The sequence below is a fragment of the Mesoplodon densirostris genome, chromosome 11, assembly GCF_025265405.1.
Source record: "Mesoplodon densirostris isolate mMesDen1 chromosome 11, mMesDen1 primary haplotype, whole genome shotgun sequence".
Taxonomy (NCBI): domain Eukaryota; kingdom Metazoa; phylum Chordata; class Mammalia; order Artiodactyla; family Ziphiidae; genus Mesoplodon; species Mesoplodon densirostris.
In genome coordinates this window covers 28,577,740-28,598,413 of record NC_082671.1, presented here as the reverse complement: position 1 = coordinate 28,598,413, position 20,674 = coordinate 28,577,740, and the positions used below count along the sequence as shown (strand labels likewise).

Genomic DNA, 20,674 nt, shown 5'->3' with positions numbered 1-20,674 from the left:
GAACTTACATCATTGGAGCTCATTTAGTTTTTAATTTCAACAGAAGAAACAAGAAGTTACTCCATTTCACTGATCTGATCTCACCTTCAAAGTTCTAATGAAGTACATTGAACAAGAAAATATCTTTTAATGTAAGGTACTTATCTTTTTTTTTTTTTTTTTTGCGGTACGTGGGCCTCTCACCGCTGTGGCCCCTCCCATTGCAGAGCACAGGCTCCAGACACGCAGGCCCAGCGGCCATGGCCCACGGGCCCAGCCGCTCCGCGGCATGTGGGATCTTCCTGGACCGGGGCACGAACCCGTGTCCCCTGCATCGGCAGGCGGACTCCCAACCACTGCACCACCAGGGAAGCCCCAGGTACTTATCTTTTAAAATATAAAATATATAGAAATTATATAGTAATGTGCATGACATATTCAAATGTGGACTTTGGAACATTCAACATCCAATAAGCATGTGTTTCTAAGGAGTATTTCAGAAAAATCTTGTTTTTTTCATCAATCATTAGATGTGGAAGTCAAATTATATTACAAATAATGGTAGGCTGCCATCATCCAGTCCAAAGAACAGCCACTTTCCGGATAAAGCACAATTTTAAAAGACAACTTTTGGGCTTCCCTGGTGGCGCAGTGGTTAAGAATCTGCCTGCCAATGCAGGGGACATGGGATCGAGCCCCGGTCCGGGAAGATCCCACATGCCGCAGAGCAACTAAGCCCGTGCACCACAACTACTGAGCCTGTGCTCTAGAGCCGGTGAGCCACAACTACTGAGTCCATGTGCCACAACTACTGAGCCTGCACTCTAGAGCCTGTGCTCCACAACAAGAGAAGCCATCGCAATGAGAAGCCCGTGCACCGCGACGAAGAGTAGCCCCCGCTCTCCACAACTAGAGAAAACGAAGACCCAGTGCAACCAAAAATAAATTAATTAAATAAAAATAAATTTAAAAAATAAAAATAAAAGATAACCTTTGACTGGTTTGATGTATGTAATTAAAATCACATAATCATAATTATACCCGAATTCAAGTCAGCTTTATTTTTGCATCTGCTAGAAAGCAGTGACATTAAAGGCCACTTCACAGGAGATAATAAACACTTTTAATAGGTAATATTTTTATCAGTTGGATTTTATTTTCATCTTGATATGTTAAGTATGCATACTTATCTAGGCATGTAATTTGATGAGATCCTTTCCATATTACATAAATATATTTAGTTACGTGGCCTTTATTTTCTGATAAGGTAACCCAGAATTAGGGCAACTATTCATGACAGAAGGCTGAGTTTTAAATATATATTACTTTCTGGCAATTCTATTGAAATAGCCAAACTTGAATTCCGGATCTATATAAATCTAAGAAAAATGGTAACACTCAGCAGCAGGCTGATGCAAAGCTTAGCCATGTGATACTATCTCTCTTACCTTTGTATTAGGAAGAAAGTCTGTGAGAATATATTTTAAAAGATGCCCTTGATTTTACAGAAAATTTGGATGAAAGGGTCATTCAAGGAGGAAAGAGTTGGACCAGAAGAAAGAATAGCTTAATCTCTGACTATATATTGAAAAACAACTTTGACTTATTTTAAGGATTATTTATAGGGTCAATTACAAGTTCATTAGAATTAACAATTATCAATAAGACCGATGAATAAAATTATTTGACTCAAATTTTTATTGGCGAAGCACAAATGAACATGTCCTACAGCTTCAAGAAGTCATAATATCTATTTGTAAAATAAATATTGGAATTTTGAAGCAACATTGTCATGAAATAAAGTATATGCATATTGTTGTAATGGTTACCCCAAATTATTAGAACATTTTAAAAGACTAGTTTTTGAAAATCCTATTGCTTAATGTACATTGCTGTTTGATATTTTAGAATAGTAACTTCTAAAAATTTGAACAACCTATGTAATTTAATAATTTTTAAAACTGAAGCAATCATGATGTAAACAGAATGATTTTTATCGTATTTATTCTTCTTTTTAATAAGGCCCAACCTGACCACACCATTTAATATTGTAATCTGTTTCACTTTCTCCCCACTCCAACCCAGCACAATCTCTTTTCCCTGTTCTACTTTTTAATTTTTCCGTAACAGATTCACTAACATACGTTGGTATTTCTATATTTATTATGTTTGCTGGCTTTTGTACGTCTCCCTCATCAATGTTACATAAATGAAACAAACTTCAAAAAGGCATGAACCTCTTTTGTTTTGTTCTGCTGTATCTTAAGCTCCTGGAGCAGTATCTGGCACAAGATACGTTCTCAATAAATATTTGCTGAATTAATGCCTGTATAAGTGAATGAATGAATTTCATTCATATGGGACTCCAGTAGCCTAGGCACTGTGTTATTGGAAATAATATTAGCTACAAAAGGCTAAACACTGTTTGGAAGATGTCATGTATGTTGATCTTGGCAATAACCTTGCCAGGTAAGCATTTTTATCCTCTTTTTAAAATGAAACAGTTGAGCCTTGGAGACGTTAAGTACCTTTCCAAAGTCTCAGAGCTGGTAAGTAAGTGCCAGAGCTAAAATCTGCACAAAATTCCATGCTTTTGAAAATACTTCTACTGACATAGCCTGCTTTAGAACAATTATTTCTCTAGAATTTATGCTAATTTTAATTTCTGACTTCATTGTGAGAAGTTTGAGAGCACCTATTTTCTTTATTTTTCATTTTTGTATAGATACTATATTTCCATGGTTGAAATAGGAAAACTTTATAAAAACGTACTCACTTACTGAGGAATCTGGCTCCCCACTTGTTCCCTTACACCAACCTTTTGCTCTTTTACAGATAACCATTTCTATAGGTTTCCACTGTTACTTTATCCAAAACAGGAAAAAATTACATGTATTTTATTTTCTCCCTTTCTTACATATAGGGTAGCTTATTTTCAGTTTCAATAGGTTTCATGAGGTAAATAATGTTTCCCCTTTGATTTATTTAGAAGAAGAGTTGATATGAATCACTTATTAATCTTGGGCTAATAGACCTTTTAAATGAGGTGACTATTCCTGTGACATTTGACTGACATTATTAATAATTTATAACTTCAAAGGAAGTCAAATTATGAAGGTATCAGTAGGGTTCTTAGTTTTACTTTAATATACATTAATTAAAATGTCTACTGCTGACATTTTGAAGATTTCTTTTAATGATTTTTATAATCTCTGTACAACTTGGTACGTATGTGAGAGTTCAGAAGTTTTGAGTTGAAAAGTATGACTGTGCTGGAATATGGGAGTATTGCAAGATTGATTTATAACTCTTTGAGGTAATAGCATTAATTTTTTTCCCCAGAACAAAAGCACATTATTTTTTCTTCCAAGCACAGAAACTGGAAAATCCATTCTGCTAAAAATAAAGCCCAGGTTCTGGATAGCTACATTGTATTGCGGTTCTGAATCATTATTTCAGCATATTCTGGGAAAAGGCTGGCTTCATGGGCATGTGGACTTCTACAGTCACACAGGGCCCTGTGCCTAGAACTCCCTGTTAGTTTAGTGTCTGCTGTCACTGTCTTGAAATTCTTAATAATTTTTGAACAAGGAGATCTGCATTTTAATTTTGCACTGGGTCTCACAAATTATGTAGACCATTATAACATTTCTTTACTATTTAACAGGATGTCACTATAGTTATGATTTGTTTATATTGTTTTTTACATTTAAATTACATTATAAATTTTGTTTACTTTTGACACTGGCAATATTTTTTTACAGTGAGATTTATCTTCCTTGACAGTTATGTTGTAGATGAATTATCCTGAGTTTCTTCTTAAAGTATTTAAGTGATAGTTGATTCATAAAATGTTTAAGAAGGGACTCAGTCAGATTATTTCACTGTACTCATTAAGGCTCCTTCAAATACAACATTAGAGATACAGTTTTTAGATTGACAAGGAAAGAATGATAGGAATAGCCATTTACTTCATTTAAAGACCATTTCCCCCAGTGAGTTGGCATTTAGTGCCTGCTCATATTATAGTAGGTGACATTAGGTTCCATAAAAATTCCACGTTATGAGAAAAGCTAGATGGAAAGGAGCCAAGGGATTGCACTGAGTTTCTACAATGTGCTAGTCAATGTGTGTATAACCAAAAACTAAGAAATCCCATCAACTCTGGCCTCTTATCCTCAGTGGGGTTGCAGGAAGCCTCCACATTGCTCTCTGTATAGTGTTATCCCAGTTGCCTACAAAATGTAGGATGAGACGAGAGACCTTGATGCTCCTGGAGGCTGATCCAGTTGTTCTAGCTTTTGAATATAGCAGGCTATCAGCTTTATTGTATATGAGAAGATCAGAGACAAAAAAAGATTTTTAGGGAAGTTTACACTATTATTTCTAGTGTTGTATTTATTCAACAGGTAAGCAGGCAACTTTAGCTGGGACCGTTGCAGTGCCCATGGTGGGTTAATTCGATTCATTAAAACGAGGATTGCATTAGAGGTTTCAACTCCTTGGAACCTCACGTTAAGTCCATATTCTGGCTCTCCCCGCCTCCAGAAATAAAGCCAGGTCAGAGCAGGTGGCTCCCAAAGCAGCCCATTTGCCACAGCACATGTCTGAGGGGGGGGGCTAGCCAATTAACTTTCCTCAGGTTTGAGACTCTGATGTTTCTTCATATGAAAGAGGACAAAGCATTGTCTCCCAAAATAAAGCTTCATTCTTCTTTCATTAAAATACTGTTTCCTTTTTTTAAGAACAGGCATTTCCTTCATGTTGGTACATTTCTAATCTAATTCAGCTAAGCGTATCCTCCTGCCAAAACAACCTTTTAGAAAAGATTACAAGTAGGAATGATGATAAATGGAGAAAATGGGCAAAGTTGACACACATTTCTTAATAAGATTGTGTAGAAATGTCAAAGCGAAGCATTCAGTTTTTAGTTTGAATAAGTGTTCACTTCGAGTAAATATATAAATCATAGAAATTCATAACTTTTTCCTTTTTTTTGTAAGTACAAATCAACATAAAATACAGACACACTGCTCAAACTGATAAAATGGTACCATAGATGAAATGAATGAAAGATAACCAGTTTATTTACTGGAAAGAGTTATGCATTACACCATATGCAGTTGGTAACATAAACCAAGATAAAAGAATTGATGTATTGGCCTCGGTTATTTTCTTAGCACTGTAGTGCCTTTTCCAACCATTGAGTGCATGATCAAATACAAATACAAGCACATATTGTATGGATTCTCCCACGAGACATTCACTTAGGATTGTCAACAAAAAAGTTTAAAAGGACAAGCAAAAATAAATTCATAAAACAATTTTTTGGATTTAAAATAAAGGCATTTGTCTTCGAGAACAAGTTTCCTATGAAATTTGGATTTAAAAAAATAATTAGCAACAAAGAGTTTCTTAGGTCAGTCTTTTAGTCAAGTTTTCATATGGTACTATCATTAGGTGGAAACACTTCACATCATTTAACACCAAAAGGCATAATAACAAAATTGCAATTAAATGTAGGAATAACAGGATCATTACAACAATAATCATACAGTGTACAAATCAGCGTTGGCCACACATTACACAAGTGTTAATACTGGAAAGAAATACAATGTTAGAATTATGTATGGTTCATCACATATGCATAATCATGCAAATAAAAACACTGAGTAGACTACAAAAATGTCATAAAATATTTTCAAAGAATTCTTTAATTGACTAACAGTCAAACCATTCAGCTAAAAACTTTGTGACAATAAGTTAAAATCATTTACTTCCTCTAAGATTGGTGCACAATCATATCTTTGAACTCAAACAACAAAATGATTCATTCTGTCTCTCCATTATCACTGAATAATGATTTGTCAACAAAATGATGCCATTTCTCTTTATAGTTCTCTGATCCTTGTTTTAAAATGACTTTTTAAAAAGAAAAACAGTCACACTAGAAAACATCAGATTTACTTCTCAGTGTTTTCATTAGAGAACCATAACGCAATAATTTTGAAAGAAAAAGAAGTTAAAATAAAAACGTGTTCTCAACCAATGTTCTATAGCAATTAAACTCCAATCACAGAAATAATCTGACTCAGCAGTTTATCCAGGCTTCAGTTTAAATAGGGCAAATTTCAAATAACTCCAGAGGAAAGGGATGAAAATACACCAGGGATTAGAGCCATGCATTTCAATATGGAAAGGAGACCAGATATAGGAAAGAATCTCCTTACATTCCTAATGGAGAGATCACAAGAGAAATAAGACTTTCTATAGTGTTCATATTATGAGTATGGGAAAGCTTACATGATGTGAAATATCTCATGCAAACATTTTACAGGGCATACTTTTATGCACTCACACCCTTACACTAAAGGCAGTTAATTGCTGCTCTTCTTCATAAGTAGAATATTATTTCTGGAAAATCCTTGATTAGGGAACATATCTTAATACTAAATATCTTTTTAAGTTATTCTTTGAGTAAGAAGGACAAAAGAGATGTCTAGATGAAATCTTTCAGATGTAAACATAATAGGATCAGGATACAAATGCAATGTATCAAGGACTGTGGCAGTTAACTTGTCATTCAAATAAAGATGAATTAAATTACAGATACAACTCATCTGGGGGCATTATTACAAACAATGGAAAAGGTCACTCAGGAGCTAGATTGGTCTTGTACGTCCACAGAAAGTGATTTTAAAATAAAAATTGCTTGTCAATATCAGTACTGATCATGTTATCTATCACATCCTCAATTTAACAGCTTTTTGAAGAACTATATTCTATTTAATGAAAACATATTCTTGTAAATTTTTTGAAATCTTAAATATAAGGACTAGTTAAAATCACTCTGGTTTATAAACAAACAAAAAACATAAGAGGGTAAATTTTTTAGATTATGAACTTTATCCTAAGAGTTCCTTTTGAATCTAGTCCTACTTTATATCTACAATATTAACACATTTGTGGCATCATGGGTTGAACCAGCACAGTTCCTTGGTGGAAATCCATCAGTTTCCCATGACGTGTCTTTCTGAGATACAGATTATGGCTTTTGGCTGATTGATTATAACAATTACACGTTAAATTTGCCATTCTTAACTCAATAGAAAATATATTTCATTTCTTCCTTTTCATATTTTGTAATTTCCAATTGAGAATTGTAAGGATTTTATTTAAAACAGAATATCAGGAAATGTCCACATTCATAGCTGATTAATTTGACTGGTGTTTCATGCTTGTTTGAAACAGAAAGACTATCTGTACAGGAAAATTTTTCAAAGTATGGAAAAAGCAAATATTGTAGATTGAAGATTCTTTTAAGAAAAGATAAAATTTGAGAAGCATTTGCCCCCCTGAGGGATTGCATACCTATTTCTGAAGTATTCCTGAGGACGTTTGTTTTTTTAGACTCTGACAATTGAGGCTTTTTATGGTAAAATTACTACATTCTGGACAACTTTAAAGATATTATGAAATATAGCTGGAAGGAAAAATAATACTGACAACCCTGTCTTGTTTTTTACCAAATATTTTGGAAAAATTAAGATTGCTATCCTATTTTCAAGGGATAAAATATTTTATGACTAACCAGTATAACTTTAATGTATTTTTAAATTTTAAATAAAAGAACCATAGAATTATGGAATCCCAGAATTATAATACATTATCGTAAGAGTTCTTGCCACATAACTTAATCCTTACTAGACAACCAGTAATATTTAATTCTTAAAAAACAAATCTTCCTTATGATTATCAATTTTGATGATTAATTTCCCACTGTTAAAAATCTCCTTCCAAGAGTTAATAAAATCCTTCAGAATGAAGACTTTTTTTTTTATTCTAGTCTTAGTAACGGCAGCCATAGTTGATACCTATCCTTTGTTAAATTTTCTTGATGATCACTATTGTACCTCTTCCTCCCTAGGCTAAAGTATAATCTTTATAAATAGATCTTTTCTTAATTATTTAACAACTTTCTATTTTCACCAAGTTCTCCAAATTCCTCTTATTGAAACAGAACTGGATATGAAAAAGGGATATGATGAATCATGAGTTGATTGGAAAGATTAATTCTGGGTCCTGTATGCCCCTGTGCACCCAGACCAAAGGCAATTTATTGCTCCTTTTTATTTTAAATATTTTATTTTTTTAACTAAGAAAAATCCTCAGAAGTAAAGCATTTCTGCACCCTATTCTTTTCAGTATGGTAATTGTGCTTACTTTTTAAAGTCTTGCTAGTTATCTTTAATCTTTGCCCACTGTGTTTGCAATAATTAGCCAGTATTGTCATTATACTTCTATAGTTGGTTTTTCTTCCCCAAGTCTGTCTTCAACTAGTCTTACTGAGGTTTATTCTTTTTTATTTTCACTAGTTCTTCAGTTTTCCAGTTTCCTTTTAAATCCTGATGTTTCTTTACAGGTACTGATTTTTATCAATGCTACACACATTTGTCCATTTTAAATGCCTATAAATAAATATAGATATGGCTCAGTTTAAACTATACTAAGTGAAGCCACAGTATAAATACATGGAACTCTCTCTTACTGCTTAGGGACTACAATCTAGTTTTGTGCTGAAAATTAGAAATTTATTTCCAAGTTTCTATATCTTTCTGGCAAAGTTTGCTAAAATTAACATTTTTATAGAATTACTATTTCAAAACAAGCATTTCCCACTGTTAATATAATGAACTGAAATAAAACTAGTATATAGTAGACTTAATGATAAACTTTTTATTGGAAGAAATAAGTGTTTTGTCTATGACCCAACTTTTCAGCTGGTCACAAATACAGCATAAGAGAGCACAAATGCCCTGTAGTTACACACAGACAATACTCACTGCTGAATTCCCTGCACCACCAACGAAACTGATGAGGCAATATAGGAAAATGTTCTGAGGTACTTTTAAAAAAGGCATATTTTCCCTCAGGCACAGTTTTTAATTAAAAGTCAACTTAGCAGCTATGCCACTTCTCAGGTCCAAACACATGATGCTTGAAAAAGAAAAAGCAGGGATGGGGGTGGGGGAGCTTCCTTTAACTGAACTCTATAAAATCCACACAGTCTCACTAAGACTGGTACCAGGCAGATACAACACCAATAAAATAAAGAAAATGTTTAGGAATAGCAAGGCAATGCAAGTGGAAAGAGCAGAAGGTTAGGTGGCCATGATCAGGGCTTTATGAAGATTTGTTTTGTTTCTTTTTCCGTATTTTAACCTGAATCCCTATTTTGGTGAAGATTTCCAACTACTGCAAGTTGCATAATAAATGACACTGTTGAAAATAGCACTCATATGAGGAATTCAAAATCCCTTGGTTGCTTTGGTAACAGTGACCACTACTTAATAGGTGTACGACTGATGAGAGCTCCTGCTCTGTGCTTTATGACTTGCCGACTGGCTGCCACCTTTGATGGGCCACTCTACTAGTGCTCCACCACTTTCACTAAGTAAGCTGAGTGGCTCCTAGTGGATCACCATTGTTAGAGCCCTGCATTGTTAACTACCTTTTGTGTTAACAGTGAGGATTGTTTTGTTTTAAAGAGAAGTTACAGATATCATTACACGAAAAGGTCAAACCGGTATGGTTTTAAACAAGTTAAGGCTACCTGACTAGACAAGGAATGAGGGATAGGAGCAGGTGTGTGGGCAGCACTTGATATAAGGAGCCCAAGAGTGTTAGACCTTTCAGCTCAGTTAGCTGTTTTCCTTGTTTGTCAGATTATGTGCAAAATAAATTTTGCTGTGAAAATCCACTGCCTTAAATTAAGTCATAAAAGTTACTCAGCAGAATCTGTAAATTAACTAGGAACATGTATTGTCTCAATATAACATAATGATTGTAGGCACCTGAGTGTTTGTCAAAAGTAGACAGTGAGCTAAGGTTTATTACCTGTTGTTTTTTTTGGCAAGGAAGATGCATTATGAAAAAAACCTAACAACAACAAAACATACAATTTTAATCAGAATTTGAACACTTTCTGGGTAAATTAATTAACCAAAGGCTAACTTACATCTACATATGCATATATTTTGCCATTTATACTTGATATCTTGTAACAAGAAATACTCATAGTAGACCCTGAATTGGGGAGAAGTAAAAAAAATTCTGGTCATTAAATAAACACACCATTTTTTTCCCTTCACGTTATTTAGCCTTCTTTAACATTATCACACGCACATATACACACACAAAGGAGCAGCACCAGTGCATCTACTTGTCTGCAATTAAAAAAAAATTAAAGATGCCATCAAAAGTTGAATAAGTCAATGACTCATAACATAGTCTCTTTTTTAGATTTACTTAATAATGTCCAGTGAAGAATTCTAGTTAAAAAAACAAAACAAAACAGAAAAAACAGCAGACAACGAGCTACCAATTAGAAAGTAAGTGCATAAACAATATCAGTGTAGCAGCAAAATACAGTTATTGTTAACATTCCGATGCACCTCATTTATCATTTTGTGCAAGAAAAATGACCACAGTCTGGCCAATTCCAGATTTCAGACTAAATTAAAATCATACTTAATTGAGCAAATTATGTGTATTTTAAAATAAATGAAGTTCACCTCTCATGGAAATGATTTTTATAGACATAAATCATGTGGCAAGTAAAGTACAAAGTAAATATCAATGAACAAAAAATTAGAATCAACCTCTGTAGATGAATTTGAAGTGTAAGGAAAGATGATTTTACAATATATGTATTTTACATTGTCTGAGGTCTCTCTTAAGCTATCGAGGTAAAGCCAGCCATCTGAGATACATATTTCCTGTTTCGTTTGTTTTGATTTAACTGAACTGTAGCCATTTGATTGCAGAAGTTTATCTGTGACTTAGAGAAACCATAAATTGTTTTATCACACCGGAGTCTGTGCTTTGTGTTATTCTTCCCAACTTCCTCTCATCTTGCAAAATGATGGCCATTAATTCAATCAAATATCTAACCACCGAGAAGAAAACACCCGCTGGATCTTGGGCAGTATCCTGTGTGTGGCTACAAAACGTTCACCCCAGGTATTCGTCCACGGGAGATGAAGACTAGGGGTAAGGAGGCTTGGAGAGACAGTGGAGAGGGGCGCACTGCGAGCTGGAATGTGGCTGCTCATCGGGCAGAGCTATGTCAGGACTGCAAATGAGAAACAACATGTCAGCCAGAAATGCATTTACAAGGGGCTAGACACAGTTGTAAGGGTTCAACAGACACATTCTCTTCACAGGAATTTTGCACAGAAAATGGCTTAAGTCTAAAGCATGCCAAGACAACTGCAGATTTTCCAAAAAATGCCCCCAAAAAGAAAACTGAAACGCACTGGGGAAATAGTATGTGAACGCCTCCCCAGCAATCACTCTTTTCAATTTCTTCACACAGTCTCATTCCCCTAGTTCTCTGGGTTAGTTGCAAGATTTCTTTAGATCAGTTCTTTTCGAACTTTAATGATTGCATAGCAATCACCGGGAGTGATTCTGATTCAATAGGTCTGGGGTGGGACCTGAGAATCTGCATTTCAAAGAAGTTCCTGGGGACATGGACATGCTGGACCAAGGCTTTAGAGGATTCTACAGTTCTCTGGTAGATTCAATAGGAGAACTAATTTGCCTGTGGAAGTCTGACCTGCTCTAAGGGTTCCGCTATCTGCTTTAGCTTGGTTGTGTAAATACGACAGAAGAGCAAGTATATAATGCAGGCTTCCAAAATGACCACTTTGGAGAGCCTCCAGTTTAAATGAACACAGAGATGCTCCAGCTCATCAACGTCTTGCTGAAAAGTATTGGAGAATAAGGATGCAAAATCATTGAATTTCCTAAAGTAATACTACAAAACAGATTTGGGTTCAGACCTCTTAAAATGTGACTAATAGGGGGAAAATCACACTATAGGTATTTTTTTTTAATTGAAAAAGATTGGCATTTTTCTAAAACTCTGCCTTTTTCCTTTATACTTTGAAACTCAGTACCATAGAATAATTTCTGCCAGGAGTGTTACATGAGAAAGCTATTCAAGGTTTATTATTGTTATTTATTAATTTAATCATAATTTAAAAAAACCTAACACTATTATTCAACTCATTAAAAATGAGCATTAAACAATTTTTATCTTTGGTATACTATGTATATCTCTTGAGTTTTTTTTTTTTTTTTTTTTTGCGGTACGCGGGCCTCTCACTGTTGTGGCCTCTGCCTTTGTGGAGCACAGGCTCCGGACGCGCAGGCTCAGCGGCCATGGCTCACGGGCCCAGCCACTCCGCGGCATGTGGGATCTTCCCGGACCGGGGCACGAACCCGTGTCCCCTGCATCGGCAGGCGGACTCTCAACCACTGCGCCACCAGGGAAGCCCTATCTCTTGAGTTTTAATACAGAATCATAATTATGTACAATACTCCTCTGCTTGGGATCACCCTTACTTCCCAAACTCTTTGAACTGCTATAAATTTAGTTTTAAATGGAGATATGCTCTTCTGCACTAGTTAGGACAACCAGTGATAAAAATGACTTTTCCTATCTATTTTAAAATGTGATAGGTAAACATGGGAGAGCTAGAGGTTCAACACAAGGACTAAGAGAATACTGCATGGCAGGCTTCTTCCTCCACCCTCCAGGAACAGTCAGATGGCCTGGGGAATAGAGCAGCAGATAGACTTTCCCATAGACCTAATGGAGTTTCTTTCTGTTAAATCTGCATGATTTAGAATGAGTTTCTTTTTAGGGCACGAAACATGTTATTCAGCATAAGTTACGGCAAGTAGCCCAGGGTGGTCACATCGTACCAGAGGCGTAAGTGTTTGAAGACCCATGGAGTTCAATACTCTTCTTGATAAAGGAAGGCAAGCATTTCTGTTTGACCAGCTGAAGTGTGTAGTAATGGCTTAAACATGGGTTATAGCTCGGCCCAACACATTGTGTTGTTTCATGATAATTAAAATTTTTTTATTATTTCAGATTTCTTAAAGTGATAGATTATAAATATTTCATATTATAGTATTACTATTTTTAATTTGCATAAAATACAATTGCACTGTGTATATTATGTGACAGAAGCTTTTTTTTTTTTTTTTTTTGCGGTACGCGGGCCTCTCACTGCTGTGGCCTCTTCCGCTGCGGAGCACAGGCTCCGGAAGCGCAGGCTCAGCGGCCATGGCTCACGGGCCCAGCCGCTCCGCGGCATGTGGGATCCTCCCGGACCGGGGCACGAACCCGTGTCCCCTGCATCGGCAGGCGGACTCTCAACCACTGCGCCACCAGGGAAGCCCCCCAGAAGCATATTTTTGGTTTACAGATTGAGGAATCACTTCTTGAACGTGAATACTGTATTTGATAAGTTCTAGTCAAATAATTTAATCATAATAATCATGATCATTTAATCATAATAAGTTCTAATCATTTAGTCAAACTGGTTCTCAAAAAAAAAAAGCAAGGTGAAATAAATTAAACTTAAAAAGATTCCTCATTAGCCTTTCCATTTCTTATCTAATTGAAACACTTAATACAGCAGCCTTCTCTACTTTTTGCCCAAGCAAATTAGAGAGGTTATGAGAGAGCAGATTTCTGTCTTAAGGAATGGTTAGGTACTAAGAACAGTTAGTGGTAGTAACAGCTATTGAGAGCACACTGTGGCCCAGGCCTGTGCCTTGCTGAATCCTCCCAGTAGCCATGCTCTTTCTCACTTTACAAGTAAAGAAACGAAATCTTAGCCAGCAAAAGCAACTTTCCAAAATTACGCAGTTAGTCGGTGTCAGAGGCGCAATTCAAACCCAGTCATGTGACTCCGGAGCTCATTCACTCCCTGAACTTCTGTTGCGCCCTGGCACTGCCCCACGCCCTGGGTGGGGTGGGGGCACTTTGTGGAGAACGGACTGCAGGCTAAGAGCCCACGTCCTTCTACGTGTGTAAACACGTAGAATCCCACTGAAATGGGTTTGAACGTTTATAATTATATTCAGTTACTTAATGACTGAAATTACTAATGGCGTTTGTATGTTAATGAAGAACTTTCCTGAAGTAAAAACCTGTTGCTGGAAGTGGTGGGAACAGCAGGCTGAGACATCAGTTGGAAGACGCTGGCTTGGGGCCTATTTAATCACATAACTTCTCCTGCTCACTTGATGTCCCACTTAAATAGCTGGCTGCACAACCACCTGAGAGACCGAGTCATCACTGGGGCTTTGGCTGCTGCTGTGTTTCCAGGGAGCACTTGTGGCTCCCCAGCTCTCAGCTCTAACCCATGACCACATGCAGCCTGCTACTGACATCTACTCCTCAGACATACATGGAAGTATGTCTGGGCCTGCCCTTACTCAACAGAAGCCTTGCCCTGGGAGAAGAGCAACAGTTATATTAAAATAAGGAGAGAACAACAAGCAGGCTATAACAGCCACAACCAGACTATAAAAACTAGACACCATCGGAGGCCAAATAACTGGAGATGAAGGATTTCAAGAAAATGATTAGGTCCTGATGGGGTGCTCTGATGATGTGTGGAAGTTCGCCCGTGGAATTTACCATAAAGGTAAGTTCATAATGGATTTACAAAGCTTTCATTGGAAAAGAAATTGTTTAGCAAACTCTCCAGTTTAGCATCCAGGGAGTATGTAGACCTGCCTTTAAAATTCTTCAGTTAATCTTACATAAAAGGCACTATCACTGCAAATATTCTTTTTTGAATGCCAATTACAATTTCTCCACCTTTCAATTTCAGTTTCATTGAGCATACTGAATGGACAGAAAACAGAAACACTTTCATAAAGTTGTCTTGGAACAGACATCAGATATGCTTTATATCCTTCCTAATTGTTTGCCTGGGAAATATATTCTAAGGACAAAAGACAAGCAATTCCAGGTTTTATATTTTGGACGGTAATGAAACGCTGGACTAACCAAGTATTTACCCACACAGGGGAGCTGAAGGCCGCCTTAGGCTACTTGCCAGTGGCCAGTAAAATGAACTCTAGCTCTCTTGCATTTTCAGTGGGCATGTGTGGACTTCAGGAATCCAGTGTGTGTCTGTGTAGCCCATATTTGAAATAAAATGTGGCAAGTATAATTACGTATAGGCCGTCATGATGTGGGAAAGGAGAGCTTGGGGGTCTAACGGAACTGATGTACAACCGGGTGGGAAGAGTGGGGACATCAGAATTTACCTGAGAGTCGGGCAGTCTTGCCCCCCGGCTAGTTGTGAGCGCTGTGGCGGTACGGAGGCAGCAGGCTGCTGACAATCTATAAGAAACTGATAAATTAGACACGTATACGAAGAGACAACAGAGCAACGTGTTAGCAACAGTAACTTAAGCAGCTGCCTGAGAGATTTAGTGAGGAATGTGCATTCACACAGAAACATCTGGATTAAGCTTTTTTTTTTTCCCCTGAATGATGCCAATAGAAAAGACAAGGCTTTTTCCTTAATTAAATACAGTATTTAAAAATCAGTGACACAAAATTAGTCCTGAGAGTTCTCAAGTACCTTAGGACATACGTGGCCATTCATATTTGGTATTTAGCTACATCTAAAAATAAAGAATCTCTTAACATAATGAAAGATCTTCAAGTTCTGAACCTGAACATGATGGTAATTACTTGCTCGGCAGTTAGATTTGCTATTCCAAAATGGTATGCATTGTCGGACACACTGGCGTATTGTCAATCCCATAGGTACATTGAGAAAAGCATGCAATACAAACTTTTCCATGATTAATAGAAGGATATTAGAGAAGGAAATCATCTTTACAGTTTTCTGAAAATAGGTTTTATTTATCAAAAGCAAGAATTGTTAGAAATCTTAGATGTTTATTTTATATATATTAAATTGTCAGTAACTGGGATTGACAGAGAAAGCTAACCTGAATGGGAAATCTACTTTTATTTTTGTCATTTAAAAATCGTACACTATAGCTCACACTAGGCTGACAAAGCACTAGCTAGTAAAAGTTCAGACTTTAGCTGATCAGTTATGTTACTCAGCTACTCGAAGAAAGACCATGTGCTGGGTGTTCTAAAATCATCAAAGAGCAGTCTGGTTACTGGCATCAGGCTGATGTACTAGGATCACCTGCGAAGCTAGTTAGAAATGCATACATTATATTTCTACAAAAAAGATTTTTCAACAAAGTTAAAATTAGAATTAAAAATTCAATTATTCTTAAATAACTGCAGCATTTCCTCTTGCTAACTGCTTAGACTATGTATTTGCTTAGCAAACCTCTTTCCCTATATGTTATATAGGTAATATTTAAGCCAAATTATCACAAATTCTGGATTTAAAGTCGAATTAATGAGCCTCTACTGAAATTTACATTCAAAGGCTTGAATCTAAGCATCACTTGTTCTAAAGCCAACATGTTCTCTATTGTAACAAAACCTGCTTGTATAACTCCAGAATACCAAAATTCATGAAAATTGCTCATGCTTTTGTATAAGACATTGCAAACACACTAAAGTTGTCTGTGATGCAAAGTAGAATATAAGATAGGCTTGATTTAAGTTCATTCAAGAGAACATCACTGAAGACAGAGACCCTTTTATAAGGTGGTCTTTGCTGCAGAGTAACTTATTAATTATTGGTTTTTAATAGGAGCAAGATCTGATTCGTTGAGTAGCTGGTGTTCAGATTATCATACTCAGTAAAAGTCTTTCAAATGTAAAAAATATTTCCATTTTCTTAGCTTTGGGGAATTCTTTCTATTTTTTCTTTGTTTTTCCATTTTGCAGCTTGATTAGCTCAATGATTCCCTTTTGTAGAAACTCAGGAGTCTTAAAGGATGAATTCCTTTATGCTCTTTTCACCTTTTTCAACGGCTGTGCTAAGGGATAATTTAGGAATTGTTGGACAAATTTAGACAACTATTTTGATGTGGCCACCAGACATGTTTAAATTAAGCGGATGTGTGCTGCCCTCTTCTGTTATATTTGAGTAAATGCAATGAATACAAATGAATGTGAACACTTGGGAATCTGGCCTGTCTTTCCTATTGCCAGGAAGGTATAAATAAAGCTGTTCTATAGCAAAGTTTTTGTTTTTGTTTTTGTTTTTTGTTCTTTTATAGCAAAGTTTTGACCTCTGTGGAATGGTAAGCCCCAGAATTAGAGTAATTAGAGTTTTTAAATGGTCTAAATTCTTTTCCATCTCTCACATTAGATTTCTTTTTTTCTTTTTGTTAATGCAGTCACAGATTATTGTTCATTTGAAATATGCTTTGTGATGAAATTTAGAAAACTGGTGAGCAGGACCACAATGCACTCTCTTAATTAATTGTTTAATATGTGGTGGCTATTTCTTACATTTGTAGTGAATATCAGTTTTTCCCTCTTTAGTTATATCACCTCTGGTTAATTATTATTATTACTTTGCATTTATTATTTATAAGTACTTAGCTAAGGGCTATCCTTAAAGAATAAAAACAAATTCCATAGATAAGATGGTGAAAGAGTAAAAAAAAAAAAAGAAATTTGAAAAATAGCTAATTGCTCTGACTCAATTATCTTCTAAATTCCTCTTCTGTGGTCAACAGTCTTCCAGTCATAGACTTGGCTAACCCATGTGTATTTAGCATGTACTTTGTAAAATGAAAGGGGTGGGTTGAGAGATTGAGAAAGTCCCTTCCAGCTATGAGATGCTGTGGGCTTTACATGATCTTACCTGTTCTTTGTAGGATCTACTCTGGTAGACTCATTCTTGAAGGAACTAGGCCTCATCTCATTGCTTTTGAGGGCATAAAAGATGAGAAGTATGTGACTTAAGGAGGAGGCATCTCAGAACACCAGAAGCCACTGCTGTCATCTGGGGCCACCAGAATTTGTTTCAACCATTCAGCAAGCAAGTTACTAAACTCCACTTATGTGTCTAAAACTGTGTTAGGTGGTAGAGATAAAAGGAAAACAGAAGACATGGTCCCTGGTCAATTGAGAAAGACAAGCATATTCAACAAACAAAGTGTCATGGCGATGATGATGGTGATGGTGATGATGATGAGATGTGGTGGTGGGAGCACTGAGCCCTCGTTCATTGCTTACCATGTGCCAGGCACTGTGCAGGCACTTACTATGTGTGCTCTCCTTTAACCTCGCTTTATTAATCCCAATTTGTGAATGAGGAAAGGGGGACCTAGGTTAAGTAACTTGCCAAAGTTCACTAAGAGGTGGAGCTGGAATTTGAATCCAGGATTGTATGATCCAAGGGCTGAATTAGATTTTAAGGCACCTCACTGCAATGCTTCCCATGATAGGGAAATGTAGGGATCTCAGAGCAGAAACAATTCACTAATCTAAGTAGTCAGGAAATGCTTCCTGGAGGTTGTGACATCTAGGTTGTACACCTAGAAAACAAATGAGCAAATTAGCAAAAGAACTTCTTAGCAACTATAAACTCTTTATGGCCTCTACTACTGGTAATAAAATAGTTTATAAAGTGTTTACTTGAAATGCTCAGAACTGAATTAGATAACACTGTACATTTATATTATAAGGCCATAGGCCTGAGAAATGTCACAGAACTCAAGAGATTGTTAGTGCCTCAAGGTCAGAGGTGAATAAGGGATATTATTGTTTAACAATCTATATGTCCTGGTATACACAGGAACTTATTTGACATTCCTCCCTAAACAAAGGCCTCCAGTAGGAAGGAAGGTAGAAAAGGGGAGAAAGAAGGAAGGAAATTATTTGGTGAGAAAGAAGGAAGGAAATTATTTGGTGAATCAACATGATGTAATTTCTCCTAGGAACTTTATATTAGTTTTAAGTCTCAGCAACACTCTGTAGTTGTTATTTGCACTATTCCTATCATGAGGAAAATAAGTATTTTTGATCTATGGGACTATATTAAAATCTCATGTATTCTGAGACTAGTTTTTTCTTTGACATTTTTCATGATCTCTCCCACCAGAAACAAATACAGAGCTTGGCATCACAGTAAGGTCTCCGCAAACATTCACTGATTAAGTTAATACAAGATCACCAGCTAAGAGGTGGCAGAGCCAAGGTTTACAGTGAAACGTTTCCGATGCTAAAGGCCTACTTCCTACTCACTCCTCTGTTTGTCTCTCGAATTGATGCCAGCTACCTCTAGAAACTATCAGAAACTATCAGACACATATTGTCAAACAAACATAAGAACTTCATCAGACAGTTGACTGTAATTTGAAGGCAACTAGTCACCTCAAAAACACAAAGCAAGATAAAAGGTGCAGGAATGGGGATAATATCCAGCTTCTATGAAGAGGTGGCTGAAATTAATGAATTTCATTGGCAGGAAGAGAAAGTCTTGTCATATGGTTTTCCCTCAGGCGTCTACTGTTTTTAAACTTTTCGATGCAATTTAGAAAACAAACCCATTTTCTAAAAGTCAGTGCCTTAGTGACTGCATGGGCCCACTGGTGACTGATTGGGATGGGAGGGAGAGCCTCATGGAGGGGGGCCGGGAACACTTCTATGTTTTTGGCTCCACACATGGCTCAGATGGCAGTGGAGGGAGTTGATGAGGACAGTGTGCTGCTGCAGGGGTGGCTCCCTTGGTGCCTGGATGTTCTCAGGAGGGCAGAGCAGCCGCTCTTTGTGGCTAACAGTCTTCTACAGAATGGCCTGCGCCCCAGCCCCTGGTTTTCCTGACTTGAGAACTAATGCATCCTAACCATTTCGTGATGTCTTATTTTCCACATCACATCTCCTTCCTTTTTTTTTTTTTTTTTTTTTTTTTTTTTTTTTTTTTGTGGTATGCGGGCCTCTCACTGTTGTGGCCTCCCCCGTTGCGGAGCACAGGCTCCGGACGCGCAGGCTCCGGACGCGCAGGCTCAGCGGCCATGGCTCACGGGCCCAGCCGCTCCGCGGCATATGGGATCCTCCCAGACCGGGGCACGAACCCGTATCCCCTGTATCGGCAGGCGGACTCTCAACCACTTGCGCCACCAGGGAGGCCCCACATCTCCTTCCTTCGTGACCATAAACTCCATCAAGTGCTTCACACATACCCATGAAAACGATTTCTGTCCCCCGAGTTTTCCTCAGGCCAAATAATCCAAGTTCTTCCTCACAGGACACAATTTCAACCTCCCACACCCACATCTTTGCTCTCTGACCATGCTCCAGTTTGTGTACAACCTTCTAAAAATGAGGTGCTCAGAGAGGAAACCATGAGTGATAAGATGTGACAGCTGGACAGGGGTGGCAGAGTCCTGCTCATCTGAGACATCCTGATTCTACTAAAAGAGAAGAAGCCTGCGTGGTGTTTTTGGGCAGCCACATCACACTGCTATCTCATATGGGCTTACTTTGTTTAAAGATGGTGCTGTCAAGTCATGTTTCCTCCAGCCTGCAATATTTTATATACTTTTAACGTTATGTTAATCCCTAAAATGTTTCACCTCTTCCTATGTGATGCATCTTTTAGATTCTATTCTGTCATCTACCATATTAACTTCCTCTTCCTTTTATTTTCTCTCTCAAGTCAGAAAATGTGATCATCATGACCTTGATTCTTCTCAACTCTAAGCAGGCCAAGGGTTGAAATAAATAAATAGGTTTTAATTGAAGGAAACCCACTGGAAAAGGAATACAGAGGCACAAATTCTAACTGAAAATCTGTACTCAAATTTCAGCAGACTTTCTTTTTGGCAAAAATCATTTTAGAGTGAAGTTAAAGTAGTCAGATCAGTCTTGGAAAAAACCAAATTGACAATAGAATGTGAAATTTGAGTAATTATGTTA

At 36.9% G+C, this 20,674-nt stretch overlaps 1 protein-coding gene across 9 annotated transcripts in view; it reads right to left on the bottom strand.

The window, feature by feature from the left end:
* Positions 1-11,025: 11,025 nt before the first annotated feature.
* The window catches only part of BICD1 (BICD cargo adaptor 1), a 206,304-nt gene continuing 196,655 nt past the window's right edge, over positions 11,026-20,674 (bottom strand). For 3 of the 9 annotated variants that reach the window (XM_060112196.1, XM_060112195.1, XM_060112199.1), the window contains 2 exons: positions 15,124-15,199; positions 11,026-11,113 (listed from right to left, as the gene is read on the bottom strand). In XM_060112196.1, coding sequence (XP_059968179.1) covers positions 11,026-11,113; positions 15,124-15,199 — 164 coding nt within the window. Of the gene's footprint in view, positions 11,114-14,930; positions 15,001-15,121; positions 15,210-20,674 lie in introns of those variants that run through there. The other 6 variants (XM_060112197.1, XM_060112200.1, XM_060112203.1 and 3 more) reach the window with 5 other exon arrangements.